This window comes from Rhodnius prolixus, unplaced genomic scaffold (assembly GCF_049639745.1).
Source record: "Rhodnius prolixus isolate KJV_2025 unplaced genomic scaffold, Rpr scaffold_9, whole genome shotgun sequence".
Lineage (NCBI taxonomy): Eukaryota > Metazoa > Arthropoda > Insecta > Hemiptera > Reduviidae > Rhodnius > Rhodnius prolixus.
In genome coordinates, this window is record NW_027411604.1 from 8,126,535 (window position 1) to 8,148,770 (window position 22,236).

The following is a 22,236-nucleotide window of genomic DNA, read 5'->3' on the forward strand; positions in this document are numbered from 1 at the left end:
ACTGTTAGAAAAACTTTTTCATCACAGTTGGTCATTCAGTTCTGACTTTCCTGCCTGAATTATGATGACAGGCATCCAAGTATACCCTTAGCCTTTTAAAACTCTTAATTGCATTCTATAAAGAAAAAAAGAAACCGCCCTTTAAAACCATTTAATCTGGAGTTTCCCGTTCTAACCTTCCTCATCTTCCAACCCTCAAGTTCCCCTTCCCCCCAAGTTGCTGCAAGCGGCTTATGTAGAACGGTGTTTGAGTAGCTCACACAAGCTAATTCAGTCGCTTTTTCGTTGACTTCTTATCCAACATGCCAAGGTACTCGGAAGAGCTAGACATTGCCAAAGAACTACTCAAAAATACGTTCTAGCTAGATATTGGTTCTCACGCTTGACTTGTCCTTATTGTTAACCTTGAGTACCTTTCATTAGCCACACCCTGGGATTTTAGAATAATGCTTTTCCAATTTCAGAGAGCTGAAAAACCGTGTAAGCTAAAAGCACACCCAACACCAATATATTTCATAAATCTGTATTTCGCTTTAATTTGTTAATGCTTGAAGTTAGTCAATACTTGAAGTATTAAATAAATTTTCTTGCGATTTTTGATTGTTGTTGTAAGTCTATTGGATCTCTAGTGACTGTTGTAAGTCACCATTCTGAAGCTATTGGATCTCTAGCTCTTACCGTTAGTGGGTTAAATAATAAAAGAATAAAAAATCACTTGCAATTTCGGTGAAAGTAGTAAATTTTCTCTCGCAAAGTAATGGTGAATGAGCTAAATTTCAGAGAGAGTAAATGTAAAACAATGTTTTTTTTAAAAAAATGTATTGAGAGTTCTTAATATTCATTACATTGATAAAATATTCATTAATTAAATTTTGCTCCAATTAAAATTAATTTAGTAAAATTATGTGAATATCATTAACTTCGCATTTGTTCACAAATTGATATCAGTTGTAAGAAATTTATTTTTACAAAACAGTTATTTTGCAAATTCAAGTTGAATTTTTTCTTTTACAATTTTTTATTTTGAGAAAAAATTGGGTGCGTGATTGTTGAATCTATAATGACTATATTTTCAAAAATATATTTTTTTCTGTAACCGTTTAATAATAGGTGTAATTTGATTATATAAATTCAACCAACTACTCATCAAAGAAATTTCTAGTGATTCAATGTATTTGTGTGTATTGGTTTGTTTGCACATTAACCATTTATTTCCGAGTGATAGAAAAAATAGAAGAAAAATAAGAAGATTATTGACATTTCTAGCTTCTGTTGGCTTCAACTCCCTGAACTGTCTGTTGGTAGGAAAAAAATTCAATTCTATTTTTTTCTGTATCCGTCTTTTGTAGAACTTCAGCCTCTTGTGTTCTCTATTTACCTGCCCAGCCAGGAGATAAGGGATTGTTTAGTGTTGCAGACCTTGTTCATTCTCTTCATGATTTTGCCTTTAATTCTCTTTAAAACAAGCGCGTAGTCGAAGCCCTTTGATCAGATGCAAGTTAAGGTACGTTTTTATGAAAATGAAAGTATCTCATATGTTGTATTTGTGTGTTAGTACTAACAAGCTTCCAAATTATTCACTTTTCTTAAATGTGTATTTTATCCCTAATGAAAAATTCGCCAATGCACCGCTGCGTTTCTGGATTAATGATGAATAGAACACTTTCATCGCTGCAAGAAACTCTATTTTAGGCAAGTCGTGTAAAAACTTGTCAAAAAAGATTATTTCAGCAGTTGATGAAGGAGAAAAACATATGACTGATGTCAACCTTCTCCCCGTTTCTACAAATAAACTTTTAGGGTTTTTACATTAATTGTGTATATGTGGTTTGATTATATTTTGGTTAAACCTAAGTTGCAAAATCGTAATTCCTATAAATATATCCCCTCGCCCCAAGAAACCAATGCTTTGAGGGGGTTAAAGAGTATAGCAATAGTATAGTAAAGAGTATGTATAAAGAGTAGCTTCAGTAAAATAAGTACCTTTTTTTTGTTTTTTATGTTTCCGAAATTCTTGCTATGATACAATGTTTTTCACTGCACATTCGAGATTTCCTGAAGTGGCTATGACGATTCCAGCGTGCCCTTTCAACCACAATATTTGTATCCTGCCCCCGCTTTATCTGGACAAATTACTGTAGTCTTAGATAATAGCGTAAGCTGAATATCTCGATAGCTGAATTCTTTGAAGTGCACATTCAGTATTAATTAATACAATTTTAATTATTAGTACGTATAAAATGTCGAAACTTTTGGCAACCCTGTACTAAAACCTGTGAGAAACCTTCTATTATGTCTAATTTCCGGATATAACAGCTAAAATAAAGTAACACGTAATTGTGATTAGAGAATGTATTTCTGAAAAATAAATCAGTCACAGAAACTAAATAGATAACGTGCTAAAGTAGTAGTAAGCAACCAGTCCACAGCAAGGTTATCCACCATTACCAGTTGGAAAATAATTGTAAGTTCAGTAAACAGTGTAAATAATTTAAAAGTAACTGTCGTCCTCCTATTTTCCTTTTTACTGTTTGCCTATTGATGAAGTGTGAATTGAAACGCTGAAAAAGGCACTGGGGCCACAGTTATCAGGTAATCCCATAAACTAAATCAAAAAAGGGTAAAAAAAATTCATTAAGGTAAGCTTCGTATTTCTCAATTTCTACCTCTTCTAAATCTCAAAATTAAACAAGTATTGTAAAATCTTCATAGGTAGCCTTTTGACTTAAGACTTAGTGCAATTATCATCTAGAGTACGTTTGCAAAAAAAAAAAAAATGGATTTCCCTTGAGTGTTTCTTTAAATCTTGCCTCTTCCAGCATTTCTTGCTGCGAGCTCTTCTTGTTTCCCTTTCCTCCTTTGCGTCGTTAGAGTAGAATATTTTCCACCCTGACTTCCCAGCTTTTACTCGCCAGACGTTCCAAATTCATCGAATGCAAGTGGCCTTATAGTGCGGTCCTTATAAGATTTTATTTTCCTCAATACAACCTCAGTTAGATAGACGTATTACCTCAGTATTACGCGAATTGCCCAATTTTTTAAAATTTTATACTAATTCCCTTAAATTAAAAATTGCACTAATTAGCAATTAATTATTTCATTATTCCGATCATTAATTATTAATTTAGATGCTGGGAAACCTTAAAACTTGCAGTACTGTTACCCTTTATGAAGAAAATATAATCTTTATTTCCTCCAACGATTAAGTAAAAATATTTGAAAATATGTAGGTTCCTGTAGTTGTATTAACGGTTGTTAGATTCTCAATTTCACAATACTCCTTTTAGGAGAACCAGGAAGTTGTCTATCACCGATCAATAATATATCTAACAAATATTAGTGTTTACCTAGTTTTATGGTTGATTTAGTGATTGATTAGTTGTTTGCCATTATCCTCCTAATAGATTGTGATATATTTTTAGAAATTTTTATGGATTTAATTAATAGAGGAACAAACTACTATCTACTACAAGAAAAACTAAAAAAATTAATACATAAATTCGAGATAAGTGAAACTTTACAAAAAAAAAAGTCATAATGCATTTATATTGTCAACAGATGTTTTTAATATAACTGCTACTGAATACTTTTTGGAGTGTACTCGGGATGTAGCAGCATTTTCTCTGCAATCAAAAATTTCACACGTATTTGTATAATACCTCGTGTCTATTTGGACTGATCTTCTGTTCAGGATTTAATGTAAATCTCAAGAAATTTCACTCTCGCCTCTTTCCTCTTGTAATTTCACTTATTGGCTTGCCTTCGACCTACCTCTACCTGATCATCTCGCATGCGACGGAGCTGGTCGCACGATTTATTCATCGTTGAAGGACTATCTTGATTCATTGAAGAGCCTTTCATTCATTAGTTGTTACTTCTCTTATTAGTTGTAGTTAGTTTATTCGTAACGTTTCCATAAATATTTTCCCTTTTAATGATTTTGTTTAAGCCATCCCAAAGCCTAACTTCTAATACAAATTTCAAATTTGAAGAAAGTTTGCTGCTTACGAAAAAACTTTAGCTTTAAAAAGCCGTGTGTTTGTTAAGAAAGTTATGTATATTGGATTTTGGGATTGTAGTTTAAACAAATTTATTTTCAGTTGTTACAAGAATCATTGCCTTTCATTTACATAACGCGAACATTTTTTTAGAAGTACTATATCTTAATTATTTTCAAAAATAAAGTTTTCTTTCACAGAATATTTTTTACGATGTTTAATGAACAAGTTCGTCAGCCTAGTTTAATTGAACTAACCAAAATTGGTTAAAAACTTCTTTTTTACTTTCTCCTATATCTTGTAAGCAGAAGTATTACTTAAAGGTTATTCAAGAGGCATTACAGGATCTCTTTATCTCGGAATTTGGTCTTTCGTCTTGTTATTTAATTTTTAATTAAAACTTACTTGAGACAGCCCAACTAAGTAATGCAAAGAAAAGTAGTGTGGACACTTATTAATCAGTAAATAAACCAGTGAAAGTAGAACTTCTAGGTCAAGTTGCAAAAAAACGCAAGAAGCTAGTTATATTTTTCGTTTGAGTTCTATCTTTGCACTAATGTATTGGAACTACTCCGCCAACTGGAATCGATTTTGTTATTTGAGATTGTTGACATTTTGCTTTAGAACGGTACTCTGAAAACTTCACTTGGCGGCTCATTCCCTTCACCAGACATCTCTTTCGATTGCTGAGTTTTCCAGTTAGCGAATCTGAAGGGGCTCCTTGCCTTGGAATGCTAAAGCGCTAAAATTCCTGAAATAGCAACTTATTTTCCATTTCCAATAAATTTAGAGATTTTTAGGAGGGTAACAGTATTTTCATAGCAGTTTAATTGGATTTTTAAACTTAACACTAATGTCAAAGTTACACCCGGTCCATACGATCTAAGACTTTTTTTTTTTGAAGTGGTAATTATTTAGAAATTTTCAAGTTTCATTCGAAAAGTGGTGTCATCTGCCCTACAAAGAAACCCAATTAAGTTGTTTATAAAATATGAATTTAAATAATTTTAACCAAGTTTTGATTGGCAAAGATATCCTTCAGTTAAGGTTGTCCTCTGCAACGCTAACCATTAGGCAAAATTAGTTTTGTGGGTTAAGTAAATCTGATTAGTTGAAACCAGACACACCGCAAAGTTGTTTCTAATGTCGCTGACGGATTTAAATTATGCGGTTGATGAACATTATTCAAAACAAAAAGGGAGGTTTTTCAATGCGTTTCAAAGCTTATGAGATAATAAATAATTCAAATATTATTTCATTTTCTTTTATAATGATTCAAAATATATAAAGCACCACTGAAAAGACTTACTTATTTCCTTTTATTGTTTTTATCTAAAGTCAGTTCAGGAATTACATTCTCTAAATAGGATCTTAAGGATGAAATTATATTCTTAGTATTTGTAGTTATAGATAGGAACAGTTGGCACTGCTCCTCAATCGTATCTACCATCGTATTTCTGTTCGGTTACTGATCGTGGTAGACTTCCTTGCCTTACAACGGCAGGAAAACAGATTTTCGAAATCGATTCTGGTGTACAGCAGTTTTACGCATCGAGATGAAAGATGTTTCGTCCAATTCGAAAACTCTGTTTTCTACAAATGTTTCCGATCATTAGCAGCCCACATTCAGAAATAAGAACATATTTGTTATTTTTCCCTTAAAAAATGTTAGGGAGAAAAGTGTGTGCTCAAACCGAAATGCACATATAACAACCTGTTTGCTAGATTTTCTAGATATTGTCATTTATTTTGTTATTCTTTAAATGATTTGTGCACTTCACTAGTTTCCATTTTGAACTAAAAAAAAAAAAAATTAAAATTTCATGAATATTATTTATTATTAAATGTCTCTTACTCTTAAAACACAAAATGAAATTAAGAGGGCTAAGGTATAATATTAATTTTTGCATAAAAAGAGAATATATAATATTTTCATAATTTTAAAAATATGTAAATTTGGTGTATAAAAAATGTTTCCATACTTGTCTTAATTTCTCCCGAAGTCCCATCTGAATGAATTATTATATTTATTTTTTTAGTTCCAACCAATTTTTAGAAATACGTTGACGTTGCTCTTGAAATTAAAAATGAGGACACATTTAATAATTTAGATTTTAATGTAGCTCATGAATTAGTGGGAGTAAATACATACATTTTTTGAGATTTTTAGGATTTTTTGAAAGTGAAGAAAGCTAAGATGTATTGTGGTTTCGATCACGTTCACATCCTTAGAGATTTTATTTAATCTGATTACCTGAGATATTTAGGATAATATTTATTCTATCCTTCTCCATCCAAGGTGCCTTGGTACACCGATTACTTGGCGTAAAACCTGCCTTCGAAAATAGGCATTTCTTTACTTTTTAGAGATTTTAAAATTTATACTTACTCGTAAGCGATACGATCTTTTGAGGACCTGGAGTGCGGGAGTTCTTAGTAACTAACGTTCCTTTATTGTTCGCAATTCAACGCACTAATCTGCTACCTCACTCGTAAAATTTAAGTTTATACTTTATGTTCTCAAGCCAAGTTAATATTGATCGACACTCTATAGGGCTCGTTCCTCTCCAGTGTTTCAACCACCCAATTTTTTCATAATATTTCATTTATTATTATTATTTTTTTTTTTTACTTACCGATGAGGTCAAATCAGTCGCCTTTAAAGTCGCAGAGCTCTTAGTTTTTCTCTGATTCTCTATACCCCTCTTTTCTTCATCAAGCTATAAATCATTCTCAATAAATTCTTTTCCAAAATATTGATAGCCCTCTCATCTTTCTCATTAGTATCCAGATTCCGTAATGAACATCGTTCTCGGCCAAATGATCGTCTGGTAAATTAAACAGCTTAACTATACGAAGGAATCGCCCTTCACAACTTTCATGTTCCTTCTCATTTTTTCGAAATTGCTCAAATTCCAGCCTTCCACCCCAAATATTCAATAACCTTAAATATTTTATTTGGATTTTTCTTGAATATTTTCCTTTCTTGAATGTTGCTTACAGATAACTCTCTTAATGATAGCTTCCATTTCAATTAGAGTTTTATATATTCTTTTATACAAAAATTATTCCCATATTCCAAACTTGTTAGTGATTACTTGTTCACCTTTAGTTCAAATCAACTTTGTGGTAGGTTTTTTTGTATGTTGTCTGGCTTATAAAGATGCCCTTAAACCGAAAAGATCTAATTTTCTTATCATTTTTATTACAATTAATTCGATAATAAAATAATTTTTACTCATCGTATTTCAAGTTTCAGGGGAGAAGGGTTGCGTGCTGCCGATTGTCACTCCCTGGCCTGCTAATCACTCTGAGCTACTGCACCAAAAACCCTTTATAATAAAAATATGATCATTCTGTGTTAATTATAAGGTATAATTAAGCACTAAGGGCAACCTAACCAAACCATTCTTATAATAATTCCAATGTGGGCGTGCCCTTACATCTTGCAGAATTCCCTGAATGTACGCCCATGTACGAGTACATGTAACATGTTAAGAATCGTAAACACCAACTGAATTTCAACTGGTTTTTGTTACATATTTTATCCTCTTTGAAAAAAATATAAATGCAGCACACCTCCTACATTTATGAGGTATTCTCTGAATTAAATGATCATTTATACGCTGGTCGACATTTGTCAGTCTTTCAGTCTTCAATATTTTCCTTATCCGTTTGATACAAAACTGTTTTTACATTCAGAAAACGTTTGTATTGAATATAATTTTAACTTAAGAATAATCTTTAAAAAAAATTGTGGATATATAATTCATTTGAGAAAATCGATAGGACTCCTTAAATTTGTTTCCGAGTATTTTGCCTTTAATTTAAGAGAATATTTTACTTTTATTATTGAAGAATCGTAATGAGTAAATACTGTTTGAGATTGTCACATTAGTATCGATGATTTTTTCATGGCACGCTCGTTTGTATTTCTAAATTCTGACAGTTACTAGATAATCATCCATCTTCTGATGATTTGGAGGATAATCAATGTTTTGTGAACAAGTATGTGACTTGAACACAATTATTTAGCTATTTTATAAGACATTCATTTTATAAGATTCGCAATTTTTTTTTCTTTAAAGCTCTTTTATTTTTTTTTTTAAAAAAGCTCGGTATTAATTTGCCGATTTATTCCATGACATCTCACCATTAAAACTTTGAATTACTCGTTCTTCGTTTACTGTTTAAACTGAAAATATATACGATAAGTGATCACATAATATTTTAATAATTGTGTAAATCAAGTACTATTAAAACTTGAAGCTGTTCCAGTATAATTTATTCTACACAAAAAATACATTACTTGAGATAATCGCAAATATTCTTAAATTTAATGTACATAAACATAATGTTGACAATTTAATCTTGCTTGGATGGTGCAGCTCCCAATAATGGCTTTTATAGCGCCTAAATTTGCGTAATGTAAGAAAAAGAATTGCTAATAATGAGGTATCTTTGCCTTATTGAATATCCTAGACAAACATATTTATATTTATCGTACATTACGTACAAATTATTATGTAAAAATAAGTTTTGATTGTCATATACATAGGTATGTTATTGACTGCATTATTATGTAGTCTAATTCTTGTCTTAATGTGTGCTATAACACATGAATAACTATGATGTGCGAACTTTATGAACATGATCTGGAAATCACAATTAATTTTCTGCAACAATAAAGTTAGGTGTAACAATTGAGAATAATATTGTTAATAAACAGATTGAAGTCTGAACTGTTTATTTAATTTATGTCAAAACGTATGTGGTGGTGGGGATGGTTTAGGTAAATAGTGTACCGAGCAGTGTAGTGGGTGCACCAACTCAGGTAACTCCGACTTCATTAGTTAGACATGTAAAACCACTCATGTCTTAACTTATATCAATTTATTTCAATTGAATATATATATTGTATAATAAATATTTGTACATTGTTTTTATTGATATTAAAATTACATTTAATACTCGTCTATTCTCAAGCTTATTGATCCTTACATATTTATAAGATATGAAGCTGTAATGTTTATTTTCAAATAACTAAATACTTTTTCTTCTTATTCTTTAAAAGCTTATTATTTAAAAATAATTTAACTTCTGACTTTCTTCTTTCGTCAACATTTATGAAGGATTTTATTGGAAACTAATTTGTAATAATTAGTTGTTGGATGTAGAACATTGGTAACATTGGTAAAATGATAAGGATGTGTTTGGTAGATTACTACCTACACCATTTCACTAATAACAATGAGGCACGTTATTTGCCTTACGGCTTGAGAGTTCCTTATAAACTTGTGCTGGATTAATAAAAGAATTAGAGTGGGTCCTTGCTGAATCACTTAAATTTCAAAGGGTTTCATTAATTTTTAGAAATTAATTTAATTAAGTATGTTTATGTGGCTGCATTTGATCCCCACCTGCACTCACTAGCCCTCTTTTACAGTCGCAGATTTACTAAATAACATAATCAGAAGTAGATGCATTTATTGAATACCATTCACACAAACATGTGTGTTTAAATATTTTTAAATGCGAACATTTATTCTCTGCAATTAAAAACATGAATTTATAGTGAAAACTTAATTTTGAACCATATTTTAAAGGAAGTAAAATATGCAATAATAGCGTGGTTCAATAAAAAGAAATAGGCATTTTACACGCTTGGGAAGAGCTACATCTCGTATTTTATATTATAAAAAGATGGTGGAATTTGATATAAGCATATTGCAAAATAAAAGCATTTAGATTTAGTATTAAAAAGGTATTGTATGTAGCAAACACAATTTTTCAGTGGGAATTCATTTTGTGATTGTGTAATTTTTTTTTTCTGTTTATTCAATGAAATAATTAGTTTTCTCTTGAAACTTTAACGCCGAGTTTTCAAATTTTTTATTAAGTTAATAAAGAAATTAAGATAATACTGTACCAATAAAGTGTTGGAAAATAAGGATAGTAAATCCCTAAATTATCTTTCTCTTTGTCGTATAAGTTATAATATTCTAATACTGAGCACTATCATGCTTACAAATGTTTCGCAAAACTTGTTAAGCACTTGTTAACAATTGAAAATTATTGTTTCAGGATCCTGTCTCAGCTATGGACATTCATGTTGGGGAGGTACGTAAAATTTTGTACTCCTGAATTTATCGATTTAAAATTGGTGTAGCATTTCTTGTATTATTTTTTTACTTATATAGTTTAACAGTAGAAAGTTATCAAAATTCTGTTTTATGCTTGAAATAAATCTTTTCACTCAAAAACTAGTTTGTATATAATGTGTTAATCTATTTTTGTATTCTGCTATTTCTGGAAGAGTAATTATAGCAATGAAGGTCATGTCGAATTTCCGATTCTGGGTTATTACTGAAGAGGAAGACAGGATTTATGAGAGAAATGGAATAAGTTGACTCAGGATTGGGCGAAGGGGGCATTGATGAATGAGGAAGCCTAAATCCTACATGGATTGTAGAAGAAATAAAGAAGTTGGCCTAACAAAGTGGTTTATAAAATACCCTTAAGTGTCTAATGTTTCGAATCTCAGGGTCTTTCAAGCTTTCGAGTCTGCCCTACTCAAAAGATGTTCTTGCAATTTTCCTGTGTGAGTATGTAAAAGAAGATCACAAAAACGAAAATTCGCTCAAGCTTATGAAGCTTAAGTTTCATATTACTACGTTTAGGTTCGATACAGGACCAACTGAAAGTACTATTCCCTTTACTACCTACGTATGGACTATTGAGAAAAGATAAATAATCTCGCTATAGCCTAGTTTGAAAAAATTTCTCATTCGGAAAGACGGATTTTTCTCTTTCCTGAGATTTTTTTCGAAAATGACTTCTATGATTTTCTTAAACTTATATATACCCTCCCATGATCCGAATCACTTCTTTATAATAACTTGCAACTGCCAGACTTCGCCATCGTTAAATTTTAAGATGCAAAAAGAATTGAATTGAAATTTAGCAATTGAGTCAACAGTTAATTCTTCTTAATTCATTGATCAAGAAATTCTTTAATTTTCTAAATTTAAATTCCTAATTTTGCCTTTCTTCCTATCTAGACAAGCAAAACTTCTTTCTTTTAAAAAACTAAATAGAAAGAACTTAGATTTGCAATATTGGCTTACCAAATTTTCTTTTTTTGGTCTAAAGAAAGTGAGCGAGGTTCACAAGAGATTTTTATTGTTGCTCGAAGCCCACAACTTATTCTCGATTCATGTCCATTTCTAGAAATAGATAGGGTAGAAATCTCTACTTATTAAAGAGAGGTGATAAAAAAAAAAAGAATCCATAAATCAGTACATCTATGGAGATAGGAAAATATTATCTTGTAATGCAGGAAATTGAGTAGGTAACAAGTTCCAACTGGCAACTAACTGGCTATGATTTCTTTTCCACTTTTTTAATTAGCAATAAATTTGTTAACATTGTGGGGGTGTCAAGTTTACACTATTTTTGTTTACATACACACACTTCTAGCTCTGATTAATAGTCGAAGTCTACATCTTTGCATTTTTTCTAGCAAACATTTTTACTAAAAAAAACAGCAAAAACTAAAATCATTTTGTTAGTTATTGCATATATTTCTATATCTTACAGCCATAAAAGTATCCTTTCATAAGAACTGTTATTAAATGCATTTTCTAAAAAAAAAAAAAAAAAAAGTTAAAAAAATGATAAAATAAACAAAACACAAAAACGAAATATTGAAAAAAATGTATCCGAAAAAAATTATTAAAAAGCGAATCCTTATAAAAAGTTAAAATGCAATTTTCCTAAAAGTATTTATCAATTTAAATCCATAAAATCCTGTGAAATTAATAATTTGTAAAAATTCCTATCAAAAAGTGTGGTGAAATGCATTTTTCGTATCAGTAGAACATAATAGTATAGGAGCTCACACTAGAATCTATGAAGTAAAAGTGTGAAAGAGTACTACATTGAAGCATCAGCCAATTGAATTAAATCTCAAGTTGTCCAAAATGGAGAACCTCCCTACTGCTTTCTGATTGGTAGTTAGTACTCGTATCTGTGTAAACCTGCCACACCCTTCCACCGTGATAGTGTAGTAAGCTCCTACTCTATTATGTTCTACTGATTCAAAATTTGCTTTTTTATCCCATTTTAATGTGGTTTTTTTACATTTTACATTTTTAAAAATATTTTTTGGGTTTTTTATCAATAATTTGCCATTAAAAATTACGTTTTTACTTTCAGTTTAAAAAACAAGCTTCATAGGTAAATAATGTTATTTAAGAAATATCATTAAACGTTGAAAATAAGTAAATTAAACGTTAATTTGAACGTTAAATCACTATTACTTATTAATTGGTAATTATAATCGAATATTACATTTGCTTAATCAATTTGCATTAATTCGATCAGCACGGAAGTTTATAACCGAGAGATTTTGGTTCTAAAAGTAAAAATCAAAATAAATCTTGATGAATTGTTACATAAATCAATCAGATCCTTTAAAGCTGTAATTATCGAATACTGCTACGGATGAAATCAGATTGCTTACAATAAAAACCTTAACATTAAAACTTAATTTTATTAAGTAAAATGTTAGAAAGAAATATTTTTTTAAAAATATTCCTCCATCAAAAATTTTAAAGTCTCAATAGTACGTACATGGTAATTTATAGTAAAAAGTAAATAATGTAAATCATGAAATATCATCAAACGTTGAAAATGAGTAAATTAAATCTTAATTTATACGTTAATCACCATAACTTATTAATAGTTATCATTTATTATGCCTAGGGACAAATGTTTTTGTGTTGAGTATATTCATTTAAATATTACGAGCTTTTTTTACAAGATCCTAGCAACGTATAGAACTTACAAAATCTAAACTAGATATTTTTCTGACGCAATGCAGAAAACTTTTCAATATAAGTATTTGCTCTTCCAAATAGAAAAAGTCTCGCTTGAAGTATAAGTATGAAGTTGAATTATTAATAATGTTGTGAGTGTATTACAATATCCTACTACATAATTCAGCTCTTCGGTGAATTCTCTGAAATCTAATACTGTTATCATAATTTAATGATAGATTCATTAGAAAATATGTTAATTATGAAAATGTAACATTATTCCTCTTGAGCTGTCCAGCTTGTTAATATGAAAATGCATAATAGTTTCTTTCTGTAAATAGCAAGATTGTATTTTAATTTCAAATTTACAGACCTAATGAAAACTTTTGAGCAAAGCATTTGAATCTTGTAACACAGAAAATCACTGCAGCCATTTCAAGGAATGTTAACATTTGGGCGTGGACGTTTCTCGAAAATATGATTCTTTAATATAATTCTATTAAAACAGATTCACTACGTTATCTAGTTTTGAAAAACCTGTTATATCTCTAGGTTCTTTATCATCAATTTAAAATATTTTGGATCTTAATCAGCGATGTTTGCTACAAAATTAAAAAATAGTGTGCAGATGTGGTGATTTGTAGCGCTTAAATTACTATCAAGGTCTAGTTTAAAATTCGTTTTAAATTTAAAATTTATTATAAAATGAAAACTCTATTAAACCTTCCCACTAGAGTTTTTAAGTAAACATAACTTTGTAGGGTGATAGAATGTCCCCAAAGGTATAATCAGTAAAGGAGATCGTTATAAGTTTAAAAGTATTAAATCATATCAAATTGAAAACAGATTGGTCTGTAAAAATATTTGAGGAACGATAAAATTACATAAGTTCTAATTAGGGATTTTTTATAGTGTTATTCTATCCCTACATAGAAGTCCTTCTACAGTAAGTTTATAATAAGTATTCTGGCAGTTAATAATAAACTAGATCTATACCAAAGAGTACTTCTTCTTGTTATAGATTTGGAATAGGAAAGGCAACCAAAGTAATTTAAAAAAAAAACTACGTTTTTTTGAACAATATCCTCACGAAAAATTGAACCTCTAAATTCCCATGAAAAGGTTCTCCACAATGTCTTTACTCACGGACATATATTTTTCTTTTTTAGCCCAATCTTACAATTGGGTTACCCAAGTTACTAAAGATATTATAGCATTAGGTAACAATATTTTATTTACTTTCATTGATCTTACGTTAATAAAAATTAAGAAGAGAGAGATACTATTACACTATGCGCAGAATAATGCACCTTTAATATTGTAGAACTAGAATCTAAAGCGGAGACAAATTTGAAAAATTATAAAACATGGCTGGACTAGAATTTGAGAAAACGTTTTATTTAGTACAAGGCAATATCTAATACATTTTCATATTTTCTAGTGAATGTAACATTTAAAACGTTTGCAGCACCAAAAAAAATAAAATAAAATAAAAAAATAAAAAGCTTTTACATACTATTTAACTATTACGGCTTTGAGAGGAAATATTTCAAGCATATAATTCTAGAAATCGAATCGGAAGTACGGCACTTTGAAGTTGCCAAAGTACAGAAAAATAATTTTAGCGAATGGACTTAAAAATCCCATTCTAAAAGTGGATAGTGTACTCTATGTGGTGTTTTTCATGATTTTTTTTTTTAAATAATAGACATGATGTGACTGGTCTAAGGGAGTTAGTGCGTAACTTTCTACTAACGGACACTTCAATAAAATGTACAATGTTATCATCCATTTAACATTAAGAAACAAGAAATATTTGTTTGGAAATTTATGAAATTAATTGTAACTTATTTTTCTTTAAATCAATAATAATCCTTTTTTTCATCCTTGCATTTATTTATTTATTTTTAAATAAAATAAATTGATTTTATGTATTTAATATTGAGGAATTAAAACTTTCCAGGCGGACAGTTGAAGAAAGTCAAAAACTGCACGAAAAAGCGAAATGCTTTCCTCTTTTCCATTTAGGAAAAGTTCCCAAATTTTCTTTAAAATAAAAAGCGTACGTGCTCATTACTGAATTTTTTTGTGCAACTCGCAGATTAAATAGATATTTTGAAGCTGAAAATTTAAAAGTAATCTTTAACTATTCTGCGCACGTATTCTTGAAATCTTGGAAATAAAAGTTGTAATCGTCTGAAAAACATAAGAGGTTATTAATAATTTTAATAAAAGAGCTGGCAATATTCGCAACTCTGAAATGGACCTGACTGTCAAATGTATTGTAAAAGAATTCTAAAAGCTGGCCCTTGCCCAGTTACATAGAGCTCGCCGTATATTACGCTGACATACATTAAAACTAGTGCTTTGTGGGTATAAAATGCTTTTAATGGGGTGCTCCACTAACTGCCATTACTTCATCAATATTTCTTTCTTGCTTTCTATCTCAAATATTTTATATCGGAGAAAATAGAATACTGCGAATAGCAATAATATCTATCTGCCGTTGAAAACAAAACATAATTTCATCAAGGAACTGATTTTACTCACATTTCCTCGAAAATGGCTTCAATGATTTTGTTTCTTACAACAAACAAGGATGTTTCAGCTTTTGAAGGGCAACGTTAAAATTCACGACTGTCTAGAGATAAATCATTTTATTTCTACTTCAGAAACAAGGGCCACCAAACAAGTATTCCTGGTAAAAGATCAATTTCAAAAATTGGATACGATAGTAATTCGTATTACTCTCTCTCCCTCTCTTAAGAGAAGTAAGGGGATGTAAAAAAAATGTATATGTTTAATAATGTGGTACACACTTGTAAATAAGCCCAACATAAAAGGTTTACCTGTTATACCTGCAGCTTAAACCACATTGTGCTGGACAAAAGCGTTGTTATTCAAATCCTCTCACTACTATAAATGACAGCTGGACAGTTAACATCGTTGGACATTTATCTCATCACCTTGAACATTATAGTCATACAGCTTAGTTAAATAGTAGATTAACATAATAAAGCAATAAAAGGATGTAATTTTTTGATCACTGCATCAAAATTAATTGAAAAATTTACCTATTAAAAAGTTTTCGACCTGTCTCAGTTAGGACCTCCATAAAGACCAAGTGCTGTACGTTGCGTTGATTATTTGAAAAAGTTTTTTCTTTATACTTTTTCTAAGTTGTTTATAGCTATTATTTGCATCAATATGTTCTGCATATTATGATACAGTATTTCAGTTTAATATGGCAGCTGATTCACAGCCCACTGTGTTTCTTGATTACATCCAATATTAATCCTGGGTCAAAGTTGAAGCAAGTTACAAGGGTCTGACCAGAAGGTGATTTTGAGCTAAGCATTTGCATTCCGCACGTAGGAAGAGTGACATTCTCCAGATATATTTTGCACAAAGTGATTCTACTTTTTTAACTAGGGATGTTAGTAACTTTCAAGTTATTTAGAAAACAGCATGGTCGTTGTGAATGTGAAATCACTTGTAAACTTTGCAAAAGCCAAATTCACTTAACCTAAACATGAGAATACCGCACATTGAAGCAATATAAGGAAATTGTTTCTCCTTCGCATTTCATGAAAGAGGATAATAAAAACAAACCATAATTAACTAGTTTCTTAAATCCTTGCTAGCCTAACTAAATTAAATTTAATATTCAAGATATTATTAATATTAAGACACCGTAAGTTTTCAATTTATTAGAAAACAAGGCTTTGAAGAAACAATGGCCTTCATTCTACTCTCAGATGTCTTTATAAAGTCTATAAGATATTAAACAGTAGCCTGAAGCATCAATCACTTCCCTAACAAAGACATTTAAAATAGTTGATATAAAGTCTGACTAACTTTGAACATTTTTTTTAAATACATAATGAATCATATTTTTAAGAGTTCATTGGGATGAAGATGGTGTTCTTAAAAACACTCTTCATGGCCAGCAAATAACATAAAACTGCCCCTATCAATTATTAGTCCTCTGTCAGTTAATTTATGTTAAGTATTCTAAATTATGAATAATTAAATAAACATACAAACAACTGTAGGTATTTCTTCTTTTAGCCCACGGAAAACGGAGCAGTGAACAACAGCCAAAATGGTTTATATCTAAATTAGCACCTCTACCAATAAAGTTGCAGAAAGCCCAGCAAACGAGACTGGCCCAGTTACTGTTATCCCAACAACCTAGGTAATCTGTGCAGCCATTTTATATTTTACTATTTATATACTTCAATAATATTACACAAATTAATTAAAAACCTAATAGTTATAAGCCTAAACATTCTGAATACAAAAAAAAAAAAAAAAAGTCAATGAGATTTTGCATATTAATATAGTTTTTTTTTTTTTTATAAATCATTTTGGAATAGTGCTCAGAGATTGAACGATACCCAAATGTTTACAAACTACACTAAAGACTGCCGGTCCCCCAACGCCAGCCCCTTCATATGAAACCTCACCCCTGTGCGATTACTATTTTAGACTCTTAAGTACGAAATCATAATTTTGAAATGTTATTAGCTGTTATTTTTTTCACTAGAAAATTCGCGCATTTTGGCTGTATTAATGTGAAAGTTTTTCTTGTGACGTTCACACAGAAATTGTGGTTTTAATTGGTATTGAAAATTAAAAAGATTATTTACTAGAAACTGCAGAGTAAAATGTAGTTTTCATTGTAGCGAACAATAACGGAATCCTAAGTAACCGAGTATAGATGACAATCTAATACCACTCAAAATAAAAAAAGAAAAACACAATTGTCATTCAAAATTTACTTAAAGCAAAGTAATGTCTTGATTTTGTGACAAATTAACTTTCAACTACTAAATTAGAAGCTTGTGCAACCGGCATCATATTTAATTTTAATTAAAAACCTAATAGTTATAAACTATTCTCAAAAATTTCCATATCGGTTTCATAGTAATCTGAAATCCTTCTCTATTACAATTTATTTTTATTTGCCTTAGGACTGCGGACAATGATGTTGTTGAGGATGTAATTATTTCCGAAGATGGTGATTTTGCAAGAGGATCAAGTGCTGGCGAGAGGCAACAGGTAGTGCTCATGGAACAACCGCCGAGAATTTTTCAAATTTTGGTGAGAAAAAATAATTATTTTTACTTCTGCGTTTATATTTCGAGTTTTCACTGTAAATCGCCCGTTTTGAGGCCTTAATCTGAAAAAGAAGTTTTTGAAAGTGATCTGTGTGTGAATGTGTAAACTAAAAACATTTCAAAAGTTAAAAATCGTAGGTGTTGGAACTTAATATTTCGATTGTGTTTTACCCAAGGTTCCGTCTTTAACTCAGAGATCAAAATCCTTCAACCTGAATTAGGTTAGCGAATGGATTATCGCTTATTGAAACTTTTTCAAAAATGTTTTCTAAGATTATTTGGAGGTGGATTCACCAAAGTTCATTAAAGCCTTCTCTCTGAAATGTCATTTCATATAATGTAGAGTTAATCTGGACAAAGGAGGATATATTATCATGGAGGATTAAAGTATTAAAGTATGTTTTGGGGGATTCTTAAGAGGTATGGGAATAAAAATGGTTGCCAGTGTAATTTGGAGTTTTTTGGATAATGTCAGTAAGAAACAAATATTTTTTAACATTCGGAGTATGAAAAAATGTTGAAAGTTTGAAGCTCGATAATTGTAAGAGGAAGTCATGTGGGTGGATGTTCTCAGAACTTTTATTTTCATTTCTCAATTATAATTAAGAAATAATTACACATCCTCAGCACGTATTACTTTGGAGAGGAAGAGATGGATGAGTTAGTCATGCAGCAATAACAGATTTTTTTTGGTGTGCAGTATTGATCCTGGGCAAATATTACAATGAATCTGTAGTCAAGTTTATCTGGACGAAAAGTGGTAGTATCAAACTATAGCAACAATAAATACATAAATAAATAAACAAAAAGTGCTGGTAAACTTCCCAATTTGGTTATCATCGATTCTGAGAAAGGGAGCTTGGCTTAGGCTTGTGACCGAATGCTACATCATTTACTGATCATTTTTTACTCGTGTGTTCACTAAATTGCAGATTTCATCATACTTTTTATACTGGTGTTCTTTAAGCTAGTATGAGACATGTTAGCTTTGCTGATGTACTTGCCCGGAATTCATCGTAGCTCTACCTGTGTTAAAAACTATTGTAACCATTTCGTGAGCTACAGTTTCAATCAGATATTGGTCTATTTACCTTACAATCGTTGTCTCCTAAGTTTTAGTTCAATAGCCTGAAAGTAAAAAACAAAATATTCAAGTAGCTACAAGCAGCTGCTCATCACTTAAACGCACTTAGAGAATATTATACGAAAATTGAAAATATGTATAAAAGAAATAGGCGAGATATAAAAAGATATTTATTTCATAAATACATAGCCCGTAGCCAAAAAGAAAGTATGAAAATCGATGTTATTTTTTATCAATCCAAACATTATGTACCTGAAGTTAGAACGTGGAAGCTAGTAGCTATCAGAATTTATAATGTTTAGAAGGTTGCCAAAGATTTTTCATTAAAATATCTGACTGCATTTTCTCTTGTTGATTTGCATAAATTTTGATAAGGAAAACATTTGAATATTGATAAACACCTCGGGTTACCTAATATGTAAGTATTCATCAGAGTGTACTTATGTACATAAGGGACGATTTGAAGAAGCTGAATGCAGATATTGAATACTAACCTATTTCTAACAATCCCTGGGGCCCATTTACGTGATCTCCATACTGTATTCAAATAATCTTTCATCATTACAAAGATGTAATCTTAATTAGAAATGTTAACACATTGTTTTTCTTACTCTTAGAGGGCACAGTTTCTTCAAAAATTAGAAGTTACTTTTACTTTTAATAAACTACAATCCATTTGACCAACAAAAAATGCCTCAGATTAAAAAACTAATTTTACCCCTTTGAGGGGGAAAAATTACTAATCACAAAATTATAAATCATTAGTATTTGAAAACTAAGTATTTAACGTAATGTGACAAGCTAACTTACTTTACTTTAAAATTCTTACTTTACTGTAAAATGTTGTTAAATAAAATCAACGTCGACTTCTACAATCAAACCTGCAATCAAACATTTCAGCTTTGCGGCCTTCTCCTCTGACAAATACGGCTTCTATGGAGCTTAAATGATCTTAATTATTTAAAATTCTTTGCCGCATCAAATACTGATAGTGTTTGACAATCAGATTAATAGCTAGTAGCCAAATCCAAATCTATAGATATCAAAAGATCTATATCCCTCAAGAGTAATGTTTTTACAAAGGGTGATTACATCTGTAATCTGTGGAATTACCGAACACACATTGCTCATTTCTCCATCTCTGTTGGATCCACTTATATTTTGTGGATATAAATATTCAGTTAGGCAGCTAGAAGGTTGCCAAACCTTCTTGAATAGTTGGAATAGCGACTATCCAATTTCCCCTTTGAGGCAATGCACGATTAGAGCCCTGCTCCCATAACACTGATTATTAGAATGTAATGACCGAATATAAATTTATGTACAAATGGCGGTGTGTTGAGTGTACGTTACTATAAGGGCACGTTACTTATTGAACTGGCCAAATTAGTTTTGATATTATTCGGGCATCTGAGTTTTGTTTATATTTTTATTAGAGTGAACAAGGACAATATTGATGACAACCATCTTTTTGGTATAAATCCCGTTTCACGAAAAAATAATTTTTGCAGAAAGTTATATTCGTTTGTTTTCACCATATTGTTACGTGCAAAAAATCTGTTTAACCTACCTTTCATTTTACCAGTTTTACTAAAATTTTTATTTTGTTAATAAAATTTAATTCTCTTCTAAATTATGCGGGTTTCTGCATGATTCATTCCTCCAAAACAAACTCGAGCAACCAGAGAGATGTTCTGCTATAAAAACGTAATTTTTTTCTAAAAACTCTTTTAATAAAAAGGTGTCTTTAGTCGAGATTTTGAAAAAAAAAAAACATGGTATAAGATCCTAACCGGAAATAAAAATTTGTGAGTGCCTTTTTGTTTCTGAGATGTGGATGCGCGACAATAAAATAGAACAGGTAGGTTCGCTTCTTAAGAAGACTATGAATGTGCTCCGATATCAGAAAGCAAAGAGAAAAAATATTCCTATTTATTTAAGAATCATTAGGGATCAATAAAAATTTCATTTTCAAAAATTATAAAGTTACTATTGTGAACAGAGCAACAAAAATACTGAGGAAAATTGGTAGGGGATCTGTTGCAACGCGATCCTCTATAAAATTAAGTCATTTTGGTATCAAAAGCAAAACTTACGCCCGAATTGACGCAGAGGTTTTGAGTAAACGTCAAGATGAAAATGAACAGTTTTAATAAATCGCTCTTTAAACATACAGTATTACACCGTATTGCTTTATCTTAAGTTTGTTCTCTATGAATGTGAAAACGGAATGATCTGAAAAAGGGAGCTCTGCAACTGAAACAACATGGAATGAGTCACGTAATGTCATGTCACAATAAATTCGTGCCATCTTATTTTCTTTTGTAGTAAATAAGAATATTCGCAAAGTAATGAAGATTTATTTCTTCGGTACATCATTTTTTGTCTTAATAACAATCGAATGTTGTGTATATCTAGCATATCGTAACGTACAAGTTAACATGTATTATGTAACAGTGAATACTTGAAAGTATTCGCAGTCCTTTTTTCTACTTCTTGAGAAAGTGGTTTACTGCAATAAATGTATCCTCCTTTAATGTGGCCGAGAAATGAACAAAATCCAGAGCTAGAGTTGTCTAAGGTTGCTCTAAACATTTCGGAGTGATTGAGTATTGGGATATCAATGATTTTAGGCTATAGTATCCGTTTAAGGACTCCTTGATCTCTAACGAAGTATCTAGACCACTTCCCGCAACGGAACCATTGATAGAATGATAAAGAAGTAATGATTTAATAATTACATCAGATTTATTAACTATTTAAAGCACTACTTTTTACTATGTACACTGATTATATGTTAGGTCTAAATAGTTTTCACCCTTTTCTAATGTTTCAGAAACAATTACCAAGACAGGCTGATGCTGAAAACGCTATAAACTGAAATATAAAGTTGAAGAATGAGCAACTGACAAAATTGATTTGACACAAAAAAAAAATGGTTTGACTACTTTTTTTATAATTTAAATATGTATACATATTTTTCAAAATAATTGCAGCAGTAAAATAATTTCATAATGTTTAAAAAAAAAATTGTTTTCTCATTTTTATGTATAAAATAAAATCTCTTCCAATTACTTTTGACATTCGAGTTGATTTTCTTGTATCATATTAATTATAATTTTTGTATTTGAATATATATTTAGTATCTTAAATTATTGTATTAAAAAAAATTATAAAAACACATCTTAAAAATATAATATTGAAGCAAAATA

At 30.4% G+C, this 22,236-nt stretch overlaps 1 protein-coding gene and 1 long non-coding RNA gene across 13 annotated transcripts in view; one reads left to right on the plus strand and one right to left on the minus strand.

The window, feature by feature from the left end:
* Positions 1-22,236, plus strand: part of LOC141454388 (uncharacterized) — a 44,135-nt gene extending 21,899 nt beyond the window's left edge. For all 4 annotated transcript variants that reach the window (XM_074128554.1, XM_074128552.1, XM_074128556.1 and 1 more), the window contains 4 exons: positions 10,083-10,118; positions 16,889-17,015; positions 17,794-17,923; positions 21,861-22,236. In XM_074128554.1, the coding sequence (XP_073984655.1) occupies positions 10,083-10,118; positions 16,889-17,015; positions 17,794-17,923; positions 21,861-21,905 (338 nt within the window). In that variant the 3' untranslated portion in view covers positions 21,906-22,236. The remainder of the gene's footprint in view (positions 1-10,082; positions 10,119-16,888; positions 17,016-17,793; positions 17,924-21,860) is intronic.
* Positions 8,255-16,998, minus strand: LOC141454390 (uncharacterized). Of its 9 annotated transcripts, none has more exons than XR_012458685.1 (4): positions 16,861-16,998; positions 15,892-16,114; positions 15,667-15,783; positions 8,255-11,641 (listed from the first exon to the last, which is right to left on the minus strand). It is a non-coding gene; the product is annotated as an uncharacterized lncRNA (long non-coding RNA). The 9 variants fall into 9 exon arrangements; XR_012458690.1 differs by having other exon boundaries at positions 15,892-16,343; XR_012458684.1 differs by having other exon boundaries at positions 15,892-16,787.